The following is a 19,489-nucleotide window of genomic DNA, read 5'->3' as shown; positions in this document are numbered from 1 at the left end:
CCTCTTCTCTGCATGTCTCCCTGTGCCTCTTTCTCTCCCATCCTCCCTCTCTCCTTCTCCTGCATTTCTTTCTCTTTCTTCCTTCCCCTTTGTCCTTTGTTTCTTCAGACCCTTAAATGTCCATAATAGGAAACCAAAGTGTGTATTCCATGATTAACGTATTCGTTGAATAAAATTTTATGTTGAGTATTCTTCTTTGACCAGATAGGTAAGCTAAACATTTCCCATTTCTTCTAAAGGAATACAGCCATCTAAATTCACTTAAATTTTTATTCTTTTCATTAAAAGAGTAGACAGACTTATTAAAGTGTATTAGAAAATATGAAAATTGAAATGATCTATAATCTTATCACTGAGAGATCACTACTGTTAACATTTAGACATGCATTTAAAAATACCTTTGTTTCTTAATACACATATAGATAAATAACATGCATAAGTATTTGTGCTCAGATATATAGTAATAAAACAAAAACTGGATCTTTACACTCTATTATAACCTTTTTATTTTACTGTATTGTGTCATTAACAGCAGTATCATTTTAATGGTTGTGTAATATTCCTTCTTATAAATTTGCTATAGTAGTAGCCATCATTTATTATGCACATATATGCCAGGTCTTTACATTATCTCATTTAATCAATATAACCTTCCAGTAATCCTCTAAAGTAAAGGATGTAATCTCCATTTTATTTAGCCAGTTCCCGATTAGACATTTAGGTTATTTCTACTTCCAATTGTTCTACTATTATAAATAATACTATAATAAACAACTTCATGGCTAACACATCCAGACTTGGTGGTGTGTATTGCAAAATAGCTATCTACATACACTCTTACCAGCTGTGCATGAAAATACCCATTTTTCCAACCCTTTCCAATGCTAAATAAAATCATTGTTGATTTCATAGGTGGAAAATGGTTTCTTATTGTATTAATTTGCACTTAATTGCTAAGACTGAATTTTTTTCATAGGCTCATTGGTTATCAGTATATTTTTTGAATTGCTTGTGCTTTTTCTGTATTATTCTTTCCATTGCAGTGTTTGACTTTTTCTTATTGTTTATGATAGTTCTTTATATAATAGCTCTTTGTATATTTTATATATACTAGACCACGTTTAACACTAATATTAAAATATTTTCCCCTGGTTTGTCATCTGCCTTTTAATATTGTTTGTAATACTCAAGCTGGGAAAACAGCTGGATGGTGGAGTTGGACAAACCTGGCTCTGCCACTCACCAGCAGTGTGCCCTTATGCGATCTCTGTAGGTCTCTGGCTCCTTGGTATTAAATAAGGATGACAGTAGTACCTGAGAAGGTCTAAGGAGGAGGATTAGCTTTAAAGAAGAAAAGAGCTAGCTCTTTTAAGGCTAGGTAAGATCACGCTTAGAGTATCTTTTGGTGGGGATTAAGGCCACTGTAGGAACTGATACTGACTGGACTGTCTCTTTGCAGTTAAAGAGAAGGGAGGCAGAGCTTATCTAGGGAAGCTGACCTGCCCTCAGGCAGGGTTTCCTAGCATGGTGTGCTCATGGAGGGAGTTCAGTGTAGAATAACTGCTGATTCTCCTTGTACCGGACACAGTGCTAAGTGCCTAGGGACACAGGATGAATTAAGACCTGTTTATGTACCAGATACTGTTCTAAGCACTTTCCTCAAAATTTTAACTTATCACAGTAACCTATTATTATAATCTTCATTTTTCAGGTGAGGCTCAGAGAGTAAATAACTTTTCCAAGGCAGTCTGATGCCAGAAATACATACTTAGTTATTCAGATATAAATTTAATGTAGCAAGTAATAAAATGGAGGGATACACAGAACATCATGAGGGCAAAAAACACCATCCCACAGTCTGGTTCTCAGCTTCCAGAATTTGTCAGTGTACTCAGGCAGATCAGGATCAGAGGGATTGATCTGTGCTAAGTAGTCTTAATGATATGTAAATAAAATTGCTAATTTACAGTGAAAAGGCTGAGTGACAAGTGGTTCAGAACTCTTAGGTTCTTTGGTCAGAATATCCTTTGCCTAGAAAAAATTTATATTAGAAGCTAGATTATAATCACAAGATTGTCAGGGGCAGGAAATTACAGCAAAGGAAGGTAATCAAATGATCTTAATAATGATATCATCCTTCATTGAATCCAATAAGCCATCAGTTGTAAGACAAATCTGATTTATATATCGCTAAGAAAATGCTGCAGATTAAACAATGACATGCCATCGATTGTTATGGTATATGTCAGTTTCACAGATGTTAGTATATGGGGAGAAGGGCAAGTCTTAGAATCAACTAATATTTATTTATAAATATCAATTAAAAATTTACTTAGTGGGGCTACTGTAGTGAAAAAGATCAAAACTGTCCCTAGGTTCACAGTGCTTATAGTCAGATTGGGGTGATAGGCAAGGCATAATGATAGTTTGACGATGAGCGCATAGTCAGTACATGGGACCAAATGAAACTGGCTAGAGTTCGATGGATTGTGGGGTGAGGAGAGGCAAGGAGTATGATAAGACATGATATGGAGAGCAGTAAGCAGGTACCGGATCACAGAAAAAAACCGTACGTCATGTAGAAAAGCTTGAGCTTTATTCTAAGGACAGTGGGAAGTTCTTACACGGTTTTAAGCAGAGTTTGACACAACTATCTGAAAGCTCTGGCTCTAGTGTGGAGGGATTGGAGGGTGGGGAGCAAGAATAGAGATGGTGAAACCAGTCAGGTGGATATCACCGTAATCCTGGTGAATGACTGTGATGTCATAGTAGGCTAGCTACATAGATGCACAGATTTCTGATGCTGCTCAAGGATATTCATAAGCAGATTGAAATGCTTGTGTGTACTGGCCAGATCACTTTTTCCTTGAGCAGTGCAAAAGACAGCTAACTAGCCAAATTCTTGCTCTTTTCTATCTTCCCTGCAGACTCTATCTTCATTTATAATGTGCATTCTTTATGCTCAATACAGTACTATTTGTTCAATTAGGTTAGCTTTATCTATATGTAACAGATAGGTCATATCATAACATGTATTGGTATATGTGCTTTCTAGTTCAACCTTTATGGACTTAGCTGTCAGTACATCCCCCAGCCACCGGTTTACTAGTGCTTCCTTAAAGTGGGACATTGTACACATGGGTGATTTCAAATGTTACATTTTGATTTTTCCTTGTTTCAGCCTCATTGTAATTTTACCTTGAGGTTTTAGGGAAACCTTACCATCAGACTTTAGCACAATTAGAAGATGGGCCTAATGAATATCAGAGCTAGAGTTGGGTGGAATTGTGGGTTTGTGTCTGGAACAACAAATGTGGACAATTTGGTAGGACATCAGGAAATGAATAAAAGATTATTAAGCAGTTAATGGGACCCATTTAAATTTGAATACATGGATTTGTGGTAGGCCAGTTCTAAGTGTTTGATCTTTCTGTGACAAGTCATTACAGCCTTGAAGACTATGAATGAGAGGCGATTAGAGAGGTCCAGGGTTGGATCCAGGTTTGAGCACATGACAAAGTTACACGTCCATACATTCAGTAAACTTTCAATGAAAACATGCTGTTCGCAAATAAAGTATCTAGTGAATCTGAGAGGTGATTCTGAATCAAGTGGAGCGTGTTTGCTTGTATTAGACTAGTAATTCAAAGATTAGGTCCTTGGCTCTGGTTCTGTATGACTTAGGAGTGAAGAATTGTAACTCTGCAGAGTCAAGGAAGGGGAGTCCAGGGGGTTGACTGGTATCAAATAGGTGATACTTTTGAAATATTTTATTGTACAAATAAATCATGTTTATTTTAGAAAACAAGACGTACATATGAGCATAAAAAGTAAAGTAAAACACTCATCATCCCCTTGTCTAGAGACGATCACTGTCGACTGATTTTGTTTCACGTTTTCCTGTACATATTTTTCATTGAAAATGGATAATACTATGCATACATTTTTCATATCTTGCTTGTTTTACTTAATAGACTATAGTTTAGACTTTTCTAGTTAATAGTTTACAGATTTTCATGTTAATAATTACATTTCTATACTTTTATAATACTGTTTTTAACAACACTCTCCATTAGATGAGTATACCAAATTTAATCAATTCCATTTGCCATAGAATTTGAATTTTTTAAGGTAATTGGAAGAAATGCATTTAAAGAGAAGGAAAACAAGAGGGGTCAGAATTTACCTAGAAAGATGACTGTGAATCCCAGGGAAGAGCCTAACAGTAGCAGTGATTGAATAATGAATGAAAAGGAGGAAGATAAAAGAAATATGCTAGCAGATAATACTGGTGATTGCAGAGAAAACTGATCCTTCCTGACTGTTCAATTCAGTCTCTTAGGAAAGTGAGGGAAGTTCTGGTTTCTGTGGTAGGAGGGCAGCAGGAAATGTCAGTTTTCAAAGGCAGAGATAAGAAATAAGGACTACAAGATGCTTGCTCCTAGTATTAGAAGGGGTCCCAAAGTGGAGGAAAACAGTAAGAAACTAACATTTCTTTGTGTGTGCAGGAATGCACACAGCATTGAGGTGTAAAGGACTCTGGTTTACTGTCTGGAGCTGGTGGCAGTTTTAAATCCTGGCTCTCCACTAGCTGTAGAACCTTAAGCAAGTTTCTTAGTTTCCTTATCAGTAAAATAGGGATAATAACATACCTACTTCAAAGGGCTGTGAGGGCCACCAAAGGTTAATAAGGTATGAAGTGATTAGAACAGTGGCAAGCACTCAGTACGATTCAGTACACGGTAACTCTTATTTATACAGACTATAACAAGGGCACCTGTTAAAAGAAAGGGAGCAGTAATTAAAGTGAGAACAAACTCTTGTAGCCAGAGTTCCAGTAAAGATACGAGCTGCATGCATTGAGAATTGATGAAGGAATTGATAAATACAAGCATATGGTCACTGAAGCATGTGTTCATGGGTACTGCACCTCACCACGGCATTCCATGTGAAGTGATTATGGACACATATGTTCAAAATCACTGTTTCTCCCCTATAGCCCGGGGAGAGAGGCAGGGAGGTATAGCATGAAGCTAAACACTAAGTCCAAAGGAAAGAGAATCTTAAAAATTAAGCACTTAGAATCCAAACCTAATTTCCTCCCTAGATGCCCTTAGAACTGTGAGTTTGTTTCCTGTTTGGCTCAGTGGCCCAGTAATTCTCAGCCAGGAACAGTAGCCTGCTTCTCAACACTCCCCACACCCGTGGGCATTTGGAAATCGTGTGGGGACATTCTTGATTGTCAGAATTTCTTGGGGACATTTAGTAATCTGGCTCCAGGACCAGTAAGTGCTCTTCAGATAGGCAGATAGTCCCACGTTCCGGAGGACTGCCTGCAGAGAAACACTGCAGTGTGAAATTCCGGTGGTAGGGTGAGTCAATCCACTGTCTCCCCAGTCCAGCCCCAAAAAGTAAGCACATGCTACAGGTTACGTACAAGTAGACATGAAGAGACTTATCTGTTCCACAGGACATTTTGAGCAAAGTCCTACCTGGGGTTGGAATGTCAGAAATCGCTGACAGATTACTTGCCTGTGTTTAGAGGCAGAGATTCATCTGTGGTCTTAGTTCTCTTGAGCACAGGAAGCCACCTCAACAGTTCTTCATGTAGGATGTGAGGGATCCCTACTGTAGATGCCTTCTTTTTTCCTTTCCTTTTCTTTTTTTTTAAACCAAGCCCAGATAGTAGGTTGTGTGTAAGTTTTACTTGTATCTGCTCTTTTTTGCTAGGTCCCAACTTTGCGGGACTCTTTTATGACTATTAGAATAGGATATGCTGTGGGGAGAGGAGTGAGAGGTAACTTCCTTTTTAATATGAGGACTAGCATGAGCACATAATTACCGACTACGCTGTTAATCATTTTTTGTGTGTGTGTCTGTGTTCATCTCAGGAGAGAAACCCTTTATCTGTGAAATCTGTGGCAAAAGCTTCACCAGCCGCCCCAACATGAAGAGGCACCGCAGAACTCACACAGGCGAGAAGCCCTACCCCTGTGACGTGTGCGGCCAGCGGTTCCGCTTCTCCAACATGCTGAAGGCCCACAAGGAGAAGTGCTTTCGGGTGACCAGCCCCGTGAATGTGCCGCCTGCTGTCCAGATCCCACTCACCACCTCCCCAGCCACCCCAGTTCCTTCTGTGGTGAACACGCCCACAACCCCAGCCCCTCCAATCAGTATGAACCCTGTAAGCACTCTGCCCCCGCGGCCCATCCCGCACCCCTTCTCACACCTTCACATCCATCCACACCCTCACCACCCACACCACCTTCCTATCCCTCCGGTCCCTCACCTCCCCCCACCTCCAGCTCTCTTTAAGAGCGAGCCTTTAAATAACAGAGGCCAGGGGGAGGACACCTTTCTGCGGCACCTGGCAGAGAAGAACAGTTCAGCACAGCATCATTGACATCCATCTCCTTACGTGTGTTCTCCACGAGTTCTGTGCCCCTGTATGAGTTTGCAGAGAGGGAGTTGGTGAGCATTTCTGTAGCTGTCATACTCTCCTCAGCCTCCATCAAGAGCTTTGTCATTGTCCTGGTGAATCAGCACATCGGAGAGAGTGAACAAGAAGACCTTGAGCTCACGGAGGGAACTGTCATCTAAACCAGGGAACCACCAAACGAAAGCCCAATTTGCTTGCATTTTCTGGTGACTTTTATAAATTTGAGATACTCAGACTTGTGGAATTTTATAATTTCATATCAGCTGATGAGGTATGCTTGCTTTTATATCCTGGACTTCTCCTCAAAGAGGGGACAGGCCTGGTTCCTTTGTACTAATCGGGAAGGCTGTGAGATTAATCCAGAGCATTAATTGTATCACTGTGTATCGTAACAAATTCTTTTCAGCTTTTGGTGCTGGCTTCAGAGTTGAGCTAGCCATGTTTCACAGTATATCAAGCATTATAGAGAAAGACAGAAATTTTCTCCTTTGTGTAGCTCTCCTAACGCACTCTTTATTTTACTACAGAAATTATTTTAGAGTTTTTGTATAGACTTCTTTAGTAGTCTGTTTCTAAAATGAAATGTATTTCAATAAGCGGTGTAATTTTTTCAGTGTAGCTGGACCTATGTTGTAAAATAGAAAAAATTTTTATAATCACCAAAATGTGATTCTTAAAGATGCATATAACTTCTGTAGTTCAAAGTGATTCTTACATCCGTACAACTCAAAGGTGCTTCAGAGACCAGATGTATATGAGAGGGTCTCCAGACCGAGTTACTGCAAAAATGAGGTTTTGCTTTCAGAATTTGGCATAAGTACTTGGTAGTTTTTAAATCTCTGCTTAACACTCAAGGGTCTGTTGGGCTTGTGGACATGCTGTTCCCTCTGAGTTTCATTTGGTTCAGTAGTGTGTTAAATGGAATGATTTGCGGAGGGTTGAGCCTTTTCTGGGAAAGTCATCTCAAGCTTACCTGTTCTGAAAATCTGCGTAAAGCTGTCCACCATCAAGAGGAGGAAGTAGGGGAGGTTGCTTCATCTCAGTCACCTCTAGTTCCCTCAGAACTGTGCTCACGGTCAGCCTTGATGGGATGAGAGTTTGAAGTCTCATAATACACTGCTTGTTTTGAGGTTGCTTTATTTTTCTAGCATTGTTATGTAAAGATGAAATAGTGCACTAAAATCGCAGACATCATGCTGCTGATAGTGGCTGAGAAAGTTGGATGAGAACACAATTGGTAATGACTTTCAAAACATCTCTTCTGTCAATGGGTATATCCACAACTTTGAGCTGTTGTGACATAGTTTAAATTGTAGTGCGGGAGAGAAGACGACGTTTTGCTGCTGTGTTCTCTGCAGGTAATTATGTGATAGCAGCCTTCTTGGTGACAGCCACATCTCTAATTTGGGGCAGGTGACTTTTTCAAGTTTGGGGAACTTCGAAAGAGCACGGTTAATCAGGAGCTTATTATAGGAAAGGCTGAACAGAAGGGCTAACGTATTGGTTATGTTTAGCTGATCACATTTATCCAGACTCAGTATAGCTAAAAATTTTATATTTTTTCATCTCAGTGAACTGAGTTACAAAGCTAGGTCTACTTTCTCTCTCTTCCCTCTTTCAGTTTTTTAACTATGAACTTTCTTCCCTTTTCTTTCCTCAGATTCTTCAGTCTTGGCCTGAATCAGGACCCTGGCTTTTATTTATTTTTTGTTTTTAATATTATATGTGTAGATATACTTCAAGCACTTTTCTGGCTGATTAGCTCTGTGATAGGAAAAAAATGGAACGTTTTCAATTGAGGTTAAGTCCCTATTTTAAAAATATCACATTCTCTATTAGCTCTTTGGTTTAATATTTCCAAGTTTTGGTTTTTTTTCCTTCTGATTATTGCCTTTGTCTTCTATAATGAGCATAGGAAAACTTGGGAATAAGGTAGAAAAGTATCTCAAGACATACTTTTCTTCTTGTTTTTGGATATTACTGCTAAGGAATGTTGTTTTAAATATTTGTATACATTCTTGGAACACCCAAGTACCCAAACCAATAAGGAAAGTGAATTCCTTATTTATGACTGTTATATCTTTAGTGGCTGCCTCCCCTATCTCCCCAAATCTCCTTTGCATTCCATGACAAGTCTGTGGATCTCCACCTTTGTGTGGACATACCATTATTCCACATCCAAGCTTGTAAGTTAAAATGATTTTTTTAAGATGTAAATTTCAGCTTTGTTAACCGGTTACATCTTATTTTTTTCTAACTAAATTCACAGTCTTGGGCAGCAATTCTGAATTCTAGACTTGAGACCATCAAGTCAACCATTTTATGAGGTGTACTATAATTATACACTGGAAAATTCAGGTAGTCATGTTCGGTTTTTCATTCGAGTGAATATAGCCATAAGAAAATACCTGCTACATAGGAAAACCAGTATTAAGCAAATAATCACCACCACCCTTAACAGAAGCAAAAAAATGATTATCTTTTTTAAAAAACCAGCATTGTCACACAATACAATTCTTAGTGAAATGTATTGTGAAACAATCTGGAAACTTCCATTGTTTTTTTCCCCTAGATAAGAATACCTTCCCTGACTTGGGGTTTGTGGTTGTCAGGAAGACTGCTCAGAACATAGTGACTCCTCATCAGTGGCATATTACACATGCCTAGTAAAGTACATTGAGAATATCCATAGCATTAATACTTCTGAATATAAGAACTGCAGGATTAAGCCTTAAACATGTATGTGCATCAGGTTTAACATGCATAAGACTCAAACTCAGGGTTGAAAATTTGATTGGGGTCCTTTACTAAGATAAAAGGTGCATTATGTGGTGTGTTCCCTCCCACATATATAGCCTGGCACCCCGTGACTTCTTCAAAACTTATTACCCACTTGTTATCTTTTTATGAAAAAAAAGAACGATGGAGGAGTTTGAGTTCTCAGCCCTTATCTGTGTTTAAATTTTAAAGACAACAAAGGCCACATTTCAGCATTATATAGATGTTAAATTGAGACTGATTCTCATGACTTAGTTTTACTGTCTTCAAAGGCTTGTATCATTGCTAGGGTTAAGACTTGAGGAAAATTCCCAAGGACTTTCTTGAGTTGATATTGTGGGGGATTTTTGTTGTTGTTCTGTTTTTTTTTGTTTGTTTGTTTGTTTTTGTTTTTTTTTTCATTTTTCTATTCTTCTCATAGCTTTATCAATCAGATATAAACTCTTCCTTAGCCTTAATGGAAGGCTGCTTGTTGCTTTCTCAAACTGAGTCAAGAAAGCTCATAGGAGTTAGATTTTTACATTTGAATGAAAAAAATGAGATGAACAGTTTAAAGGCATGTGGCTTCATTTCCACATATAACTGTGATTTGATTCTTATTTTTAGCAAGCAGGGAAGTCTCCATATAAAACTTTACGGTAGTTCAATGTAACCTTTGCAGATCAGTTACGTATACTTTTACAGCTTACCATTTACATTAAGCATTCTAAATTAATGATTGGACATTATCATAGTTGTACCATCTTTTTTAAAACTACATTTGTTGGAAATACCTTTTCATTGTGGTTAGAATGCTCCCTATAATTGGATTGTCCCTCATATACTAACTGAAGGCAAAATACCCTGAAGAGATGCTTGTAAACTTTTAATTTTCTGCTGCTTAAAATATTTTTTCAGTTCTCATGCTTGTTGAATAGATATGTATGTTCAGCTTAATTTTTATTTCACTGGAAGTTTTGAATTTTAAGAAGATCAAGCAGAAATAGAAATCCATTACAGATGTATATATATTTACTCCATCTTGCAGATTTCAGTTAGTGAAACAGAATGGTAGGTGGGGTTAGAAAGAAAAGAAAAGAAAAGAAAACGGAAGTTAGAGAACTCTTCTGTTTGAGCTACTGTAAAGAAGAGACAGCTCTCATTATGTTGCTGATCCACATGGTGACCATTTCCATGCTGTTCTACACTGTATGTATGGGAAGTATTTAATGAGAAAGGGAGCGAGTTACATTTAAGAGTTTTATCAGCTTCTCCCATTACAAAAGTCACCTCACTTGGAATTCTTCAGACCATAAAATTGAGCAAGTAAATGTTGGGTTTTAATTTTCCTTTGAGTAAACAAGATAGGAAATTTCCCAAAAGATCGTTTTTCCAGGAATGAAAGGTCTTTAGCCATTAGAGATGGTGGCGTCATTATGTACTGGCAACACCCTAGCTATCACGCTTCTGTCATCTGTAGCGTTTATAACAAATAACAATGACCTTCCAACCCCGGACACTACCTCGATAAAGCAAACCAGAGATCCTCTCTCCGCTTTCTATGGAAGCCATAAAAGTTGCCATCAATATATCTACTTTCATAGTTCTGTACTTTTATACTCTCTAGACTTTTTATAGACTTTATGAGCAGAGCTTTTTGTCTTAGAGGATAGGTTTTGCAAGATTCAAAGGAAACTCAAACTCCTTGGCTGTCCTAACTTTGAAGCTTTAGCTTCAGTAAATTTATTTAAAGAACTAGATAATGTACCATTTATCAAATTCTTCATTTAAGTCAAAGCTATTTTGCAGAGTTATATAACCAGAAAACACTTCTCTTTCTTATTCCCTAAGTAGACGCTATGTTGTTGTAAGAAACTACTTTCAAAGTGGATTTCTACCTTGTTAGACTCTGCATATAACTTGGTAATATATGTATTGTCACAATGTTCCTGGAGTTGTTTTTATTTCCCTGTGACAGGTCAGTGAGTGTGCATCTCTCTCTAATCCTCTGTTCCCTCACTGCAGCTTCAGTCTCTCTCACTCTGTTCTTGAGTGCCTTCAGAAAGCCAGCATCCTGGAACATTCTTTCCCCAATCTAAATCCTACCTCTGATGATTTCATTCTCCATGAGTACTGGAGTTCACCCTTAGTTCAACTGAGTTGCCTCTACAAACTAGCTAAAACCTTGGGTGCGAATTTTTTATGTATTTCTGTTTTGTTCCCCCTACATTTTAAACTTTTATCTATATCTTATTTCTTCACATACTGCATCTCTAATGATGAAAGATTTTATCCTTATCTTACTCCTCATTTTCTTTTCTTTCACTAGAAAGTAGATGTCCCTTTAAAACTAAAGGTCATTGAGTATCTTTTGAGCATCTTTTTCTCATCTTAGTCTTCCTGAATGCCTCCTCTTTTTGATTAAAGGATCCTGAATGCTGCTGTTGCTATGCCATATTCCTGTACGCCCTCTCTCTTCCAGAAACATTTTGCAAAGTTGTACCCATAATTTAATTTTAGTCAAATTAATTTAAAATTGCTCTCTGGGTTTATCAAAAGCCCTTTATTGATTTTTTGATCTGCCTCTCTCCTGTCCCTCAAAAATTTCCAGTTACTTTTTTTCTACTTGTTCTTTATCTAATTTTTTTAAAAATACGGTTGACACGTAATATATGAAGGATGTAATAAAAAGGGGCTTGCAGTATGTTCTCCATGTGGCACCTTACTGATAAAACATTTTAGCAGTTGGCTCATTTTTCACAGTCAAAACTGAAGTTTGTGCTGTGTACAGGTCTCTTGCTCCCTTTCAGTTCTTCTCCAAAACCGAAAACAAATAGAACTCTTTAAAGTGAGGAAATTAGATTGCTTTTTTAAAAAGTGAATGAAAGCTATAGAGCTGAGTGTTTTGGCCTTAGTCAAAATCTTTCCTTTCTGATTAAAAATGCCATGCCTCTTTCCTCAAAGTTAATAATACTAGTACTCAGGTTTTCAGGACTAACTAATAACCACAAAAAGTGGGAGTCTAAGAAGGCAGCTGTTAATAAATTCTTAATCCTTTCTGTCTGGCGACAGTATATTTTTGGTGGGACAGTGCAAAATTGTGAGAATGCTTATGTTTGATAATGAATAAATTCAAGACATTTGAAGACTTCATTGGCTATTTGGAATGGACTAGTTTACAAAATGCAAAAGATAAATTTCTACAGAAAGAAGTGACAAGAGTTTCTTGTTGTTTTAAATAGTTTACGCTTTAATTTGCCTTGATAGTCCCCATTATTGATGTAGAATTTTGCCTCTTTTCGGTAGTAGCTGGCTACTTTAAATAACCACTTTGAAATCTGTGGCTTTTCTCTTCAGAATCTCAGGTGGTACAGCAGTGGAGAGCGGTGGTGGGCTCACACCTGGGAAGCCACATCCCTGAGACAGACTGTTGGCTTGTTTCATGTCTTTGTACAATGGAGACGTTTCGCACCAGTGGCAAAGGTGCCCTTGCCCCGAGAAGAATCCCCGCCACGTTCTAGTTTCACACTCTTTGAGCTTCCCTGGTGAGATCAGGGCTGGTAACAGATTACTTGAAAGCGATTTTGGGGATGGGGTCAGAAAAGGGGTAGGAGCTAATAAGTTTTGCTTAGATCTGATACTTGCATTGTTGGTTTTGATCAACTAAAGGGCCTGTGTCTGTAGTGGATGTGCCAAAGAATCAAGTTGTTTCTAAATATCCAGCTCCTCTGAACAAACACAGCTTCCTCCTTACCTGTCTTTTACAGATGGAAAGAGACTGTGTGATCACAAGGAAAGAGACACCAGCCCACATTCTGCATAGGACTTGAGGCTGTGTTTAGTTGTAATCGAAAGTCGGTGGGAAATATTTTATTCTTTTAGAATCTCTAACCTGTCCTAGAAATATCTTTTCTATGTTTGATTATTCAACTCATTATTAGGTTTTATCAAAAGTAAAAAAGGAAGCAACTGTGTGACATAATTTTGGTGTTTACTGCTAAGTTGTATCCCCAGTGGTATATATGCAGCCTCTGAAAATCGGATGAGTTCTCAGTCTTCTTTCAGTTTGCATGTGCATTGTAGTCTGTGCTTGACATGGGCTTTTAGGATTCTGTTCCATCAGCAGTACTGGCTTTGTCCACAAGGGAGCAACAAAATACTTTAGCTTCTTTATTCTCACTTTCTGAAGAAAGAGCCCGCTGTTAAGTCCCTTATAGAATATTTTCTCTTGGCTCAAGACTTCTTTATAGATCTTGATTTTTAAGACACTTTCCCTTATTACTAAGTGCTCAGCCTTCATATGCAAACAAAGATTGATGTGTGGGTCAGAGGTCCTTGTCGGGGTAGGCATCTTAATTAATCTTTCTACATAATGGTGCCCAAGATTGAAAGCAGCCAGGACCTTCCTATGGGGGATTCCTTGTGTGCTAAATGCAGAGCAGGAAGGCGACCCTCTTTCTTTCTTCCAAATCCCACCACCAGCGCAGAACCATCACGTCTCTGAGAAGGACGAGAATGGCAGGGGTAACTCTGGAGTGTGAGTGAGGAAATGCTTCTCAGCCTCTCTGCTCCAGATAGATGTCTGTTACAGCAGGGAGTGCGTCCTCAGGGTCAGCCGCATATCCTGACCTGTGGGAGGGCCCCTTCAGCAGCCAGTCCTCTAGGTTGGAACTCAGTTTGGTTCCCTCTATTGTCAGTTACTTGTCTGAGGGCTCCTAACCCTCATCAGCTCTCTGACCACAGGTTTGTGCTCAGCAGCATCTTCTTCACAAGAAGCAGGTCAGTCATCAACTAAGAAGAAACGCCAGACCCTGGCTACTTAGCCTGTAGAGCTGGGAGGCTTCTGCACCTGGAATGGCCTTCTGAATGGATATCTGCCTGGCTCCTCTTCTCCAGCCAAGTCTGGCCCTGAGCAATACCAGTAGATAGAGGTGTCCACTTGTAACTCCCAACGCTTGACAGAAAAACGAAGCTGAAGCTGTGATCGCTTTAGGTAGCAGGGGGCCAGGTTTAACTTGTTTGTCGTTATTTTTGTTTTCCCCAACAGTACTGAACTCACTTGCACTTTTCCTCATTTCTTAAAGAAAAAAAAATCCAGTTCGCTTGCCAGGAATTGTTCAGCGTTAGGTTTACAAAGCTTGTTGTTGAATGTTGAACATTTGTCCAAAGGAGTTTGACTAAACAGAAGCTGCTTGGGCCCTGTTCTGCCTGCCAGGTCATAAGGATTAAGGCCACGTGGCTGGGGTACTTGTGTCAAGTCCAGAAGAGGGCAGTGTCCCTCTCTACCTCTGTGAGGGCGTTATTGAAGGTCAAGTTGGACTCATGTAGGGCAGGTATCTCTCGTGCTGCAAAGAAGTTTAGAGGAGTCTTTCATTTGGGGAGGGGACAGGTAATAGGACAGGGTCTCTTAAGATGGGAAAGATACTGGGGAGGGGAGAGCTGCTTGGCCCCGGGGAATGGGAGTGAGGTGGAACCGAGCTTCCCCGCTGAATCTCCAAACTCGCCTAGCTTCCCTGAGTCATCGTTACTCCAGCATCCTGTCAGATCCCTCAGCGTACTGATTTTCCCTCTTGTGTTAAACCATACCAATATTAATTTTTTAGCAATTGAAATGCACTTTTTTATTTCAACTCAATCATGATTTTAAGTATATAAAATTTATAGACTGTTAAAACTACTTTTTTGTGTATTTTTTAACCACTTGATGTAGCATTGTCTGTTTTATCCTTACGAGACTCTGGTACAAGGTGTGCCACTTCATGGTATTTCTGAGACGCTGGGCCTTTGGATGTGTACGGTAACCAACTTAATGCTAATGTTCACAGTAAAAAAAGGAAAAAAAAGTAGCCATATCCATTTGTGTGTCTTTCTTCACTTCATTTCTTCCTTATCTTCAGGTGGCAACATTTTGAGGTTTCTTTGCTCAATGAATTGTCTTTTTTCTGTAAAATGAACAGTTCTGACCACTGTTATCAGTTGTCTCCAGTCCCTGTAGTAGGCTGCCCAGCCCACAAACCCTGCTGACCTCTTTATGAAGGACAACGCATTTTCGAGGCTGCTGGCCACAGTTAGGGTGATCAGTTGTCTTTTTTCAGCGCTCCCTGGCTCCGTGCTGATTGATTTCAGTACCACTACTCTATATAGCTGAGCAATAATCTGAACATATCCTAGAAAACAGTATTTGAAAAAAGATCATGACTGGGTTCTGAATCAGTCTGAAGAAAAATCAGCCTGATGGAAACTGCTTACAAAGTACATTCAGTGAAAAGCAGTGATTATGAAATACGGCACTTGGATGAGGCTCCTTTTCTTACCCCTGTTCCCACTCATTAATTCACTCATGTGCTTACTCCACAAATGTTCACTGAGTGTGTAAGATGTGTTGGGCACTGAGCTAGCCACAGGATTCAGCAGTGGACAAGATAGAGTCCCTGCTGTCACAGAGCCTGCGTTCCACTGGAGGAAACCCAACAACAAACGAGTAAATAACTCTCTAATATAATGTCAGGCGGTGCAATCCCGTGTGAGGTTTGCCCTCAGAGCTGTCACTGCAGCCAACTGGAAGATAACTACTCTCTGGTACAACAAGCCTTTCCAGCTCAGGATCCACCCTGTTTTGTTCCATCTAAGGATTCCAGTGAGGGAGTTAAGAGGGAAAGGAAATCTTGTTCAAGGTTCCCTTTGTTTAAAACCTCTTAGAATGGAACAAAACTGCCCAAATCATAGAATTACCATTCTTATTCTTTATCATCTTGTAACTCTGACTAGATACTAACGTTAACACATTTTTTCATGGTTATAAAGTAGATACTTCCCCCATCCCAGTATATACTAAATCAGTGGCTTTCAGAGTTTGGCCGTGACCCATAGTAAGAAATGTATTTTCCCATTACTTGGCTACTCAATATACATATCTATGAGCTTATTTCTATAAGCGAATTAAAAATCCAAGAAAAATACCTTTGTGCTGCACTTTGATACTTTCTGTGTTATTTTTTAAATGCTGATCATGAACTACTAAATTAATTTTAAGTCCCAATGAGTCCTACCTGCAGTTTGAAGAATCCTCTTCTAAAGCAGTGTATATGTATATTATTTTATTCCAACAACAGCCTGAATTCATAATTTCATATAGAATCAGATTGTTTTAACCGAATCTCCCCACATCTATAAGTCTTGTTTCTGTTTCTGCCTGGGTACAAACTCTGAAGCTTCCTGCACAGATAAGCTATTGCTCACTCCAGTGCCCAGCAATGGAGACAGGTCAAATCTCAGGCGCACTGCAGTCCTATCTCATGGGGATATCTCTTGGGGACTAAACCACTGTCAGTACCAACGTAACTAGAACTACTTTATTGCAATTTCAAGGACACCATGGTAAATGGTAATAATAATGATCCTCGGTGAGTCATACCTCCGTGTGTCCAAGCCCGTTTGTAAAGTGTCCTTGCCCCTCCTTCCAATAATCTCCCCGTAAGAGGTGTGGCCGTTCTCAACTCCCTTGAATCTGGGGGCTGGTCTTATGAAGGTAGGGAAATGATGTTGCAAGTTCTGGAGATTCTGCCTCAAGATGTCCTGCGTCTTCGGCCTTTATTTTCTTGGAACATGACTGCCAAGTGAGGAAGCTCAGGCTGGACCACTGAGTGGTGGTGAGAGGGGACGCGGAGAGAGAGGTCCCAGCTGTCCCTGTCAAGGTTGCAGACACATGGGTGAGACCCTTCAGCTCAGCTGAAACTCCCGGGAACTAAATGCATGCTTAAGAATCCAGGTAAGGCCAGGTGAATAACTGCCCAGCAGCCCAAAGTATCACTAGAAGAAGTAAGTTATTATTGTTATAAACTACTAAGATATGGGCTGGTTTGTTACATAGCAATAAGATAACTTGGAAAAGCCCTCAGATTTAGGTCTAACAGTTACTAAGAGCTTATAATTTTGCACAGTTCCTTATGCAAGAAGCTTAACTTTTTTGGCCATAACTGAGTAACAATTTCAGCTCGTTTCTAGGTCCCTGCTACCTCTTATTTCCAATCCATACTCAACAACTATGAACTTGGAAAGGAAGGAGGGTTTTCTCATGTCCACTGCCAATTTCATCAACAACACAACCATTTCAGAATGTGTGCCCAGCGTTGTTCCTGAACTTCCTGAGTTAGGAAGTGCCTGGGTTTAGCGCCCCGAGACTGGTACATCTCACCCCCAATCCCTGCACCTAAAGCATTAGTAGCCCCTATTCAGCTTCAGTCTTTGCAACAACTTTGACCTTCCCAAGATGTTGCTGAGGGAGACAGTACAGTGAAAGAGTTAGAGACATACAGGCTTGTTCACAGACAAACCTGGGCTCAGTCCTGTCCCCACAGTCATTTGTGTGGCTGTGAGCAAGTTATCTAACCACTCTCCGCCTGTTTCCACATCTGCAGAAGAGGATATTAATAGCAACTCCCTTAAGGTCACTGTGAGGATTAAATAAAGCAATGCAGGTAAAATGCACAGCTCAGTGTTTGCCGGGCAGCGTTTGTGACAGGCAGCTCTAAGGTAGCCTCAGTGAGCCCCCACTCCTGGTATTCACACCCTGTACAGTCCTCTCCCCTTTAGTTGGGCTGGATTCAGCGACTTGTTTCTAAGGAATAGAATATGACAGAAGTGATGCAGTGTCACTTCCAAGATTAGTTACAAAAATGACTGTTGGGCATGGTCTCTCCCTCTCCAATCACCAGCTGCCATGTCCCGCAGACACTGAAGGCAGCCTGTGGAGGAACTGGACCGGGAACAGAAGCCTGCCAGCAACCACGTGAGTGACCTTGGAAGTGGATCATCTGAGACTTGTCAACAGCCACATGAGTGAGCCTGGAACTGGGCTCTCCAGCTTTTTTAAAAATTGAAGTACAGTTGATTAACGATGTTGTGTTAGTTTCAGTTGTACAGCAAAGTGATCCAGCCATATATATATGTAATCACAGTAGAGTCTTGAGGTGACTGTAGCCCAAGTCAGTAGCTTGGTGACGATCTCACGAGAGACTAAACCAGAGACCTTTGTCTAAGTGAACCCAGATTCATGACCAACAAACTATGGAATAATGAATGTTTTAAGTTACTAGGTTTGGGGTTAATTTATGCAGCAATAGGCAATTAATTCCAAGTAAAATTGTACCTATTAGCAGACACAGAAAACAATGATTGCAGTGGATGCTGTGGTGTGCTTCCCAGAATCTCCCCCTTCAGGGTCAAGGCCCTCATTTCCCCAGCTGCTCTGGAGTGTTTGTGCCAACAGCTCTCAGCTGAGTCCCTCTCCAGGAATGGCTCTCAGCTGAAGACAGCCACCTCTCCCAAAGTCACACCTCCTTCCCGCCCCAGAGGCAGCCCGCATCCAATGACTGCTTGGGGCAGCAGTATAATGACCTGGATCTGTTGCCTCAAGGTGGGACGGTTTTGAAGAGCTGCCCTCTTCTGAGCTTCCTTGAGACCAGCCGAGGCCCTTGTTGTGACTACATCACAGTTCAACTTTGCTCAGCTTGATCTCTGTCCAGGCCTACTTCCTTGAAAACTTTCCAAGGTTTGATTTTAGGAAACCTGACCTAACACAGTTGGTGCCAGGATTGGCTCGGGGAAGCGGACTCTCAAATGGGAGTTTTGGACCTTTGTTGGGCAGCTAGTGATGAAGGCCCATCACTAGTGATAGGTGGGACAATTGTTCAAACTGTCACTAGTGGTGAACCCACAGAAGGGAATGCACTTGAGGGGTGGGGCAGGGTACAATATCACAGGCTTTTGAGAGGTGGGAGAAGTACTAATTCTAAAGACAGTGGACTCTAAAGGCTATCGGTGAGCACCACTGATGCATTAGGGAAAGATAATGAATGGCTGAGGGTGTTTAATTACCAATTGAAGGCAAATGTGAAAGCCAGAGGGTCTTGTGTTCTTTAAAATCCCCCTTCATTTGTGATATTAGTTATGCATCAATAGAAAACTAAAACACATGTGGTAGCTGGAAGCGGATGCCCGAACAAATACCTAAAAATATGGGAATGGCTTTGGAACTGGGCAGTGGGGAGAGGCCGGAAGAATTTTGAGGCGCATGATAGAAAAAGCCTAGATTGCCTTGAATCAAATTGTACTAGAAATATGTACATTAGAGATGCTGCAGGTAGAAGACTGAGGAGATTTTAGAGGTCCTAAATTGCCTTAGAGAAAGCCTCAATCTCCACGAACAGACCACTAACAGGTACATTAATGTGCAGACACTGGCGGTGAGGGCTCAGAAGGAAGTGAGGAACATGCTGTAGGAAGCGGAAAGAT

The 19,489-nt window shown here is 40.2% G+C and overlaps 1 protein-coding gene across 4 annotated transcripts in view; it reads left to right on the top strand.

The window, feature by feature from the left end:
- ZNF652 (zinc finger protein 652) overlaps positions 1-14,873 on the top strand; it is a 56,789-nt gene extending 41,916 nt beyond the window's left edge. For all 4 annotated transcript variants that reach the window (XM_074343005.1, XM_074343007.1, XM_074343006.1 and 1 more), the window contains one exon: positions 5,892-14,873. In XM_074343005.1, coding sequence (XP_074199106.1) covers positions 5,892-6,403 — 512 coding nt within the window. In that variant the 3' untranslated portion in view covers positions 6,404-14,873. The remainder of the gene's footprint in view (positions 1-5,891) is intronic.
- Positions 14,874-19,489: the final 4,616 nt, after the last annotated feature.

The sequence above is a fragment of the Camelus bactrianus genome, chromosome 16 (genome assembly GCF_048773025.1).
Source record: "Camelus bactrianus isolate YW-2024 breed Bactrian camel chromosome 16, ASM4877302v1, whole genome shotgun sequence".
NCBI classification, from domain to species: domain Eukaryota; kingdom Metazoa; phylum Chordata; class Mammalia; order Artiodactyla; family Camelidae; genus Camelus; species Camelus bactrianus.
This window is presented reverse-complemented; position numbering and strand designations above follow the sequence as displayed.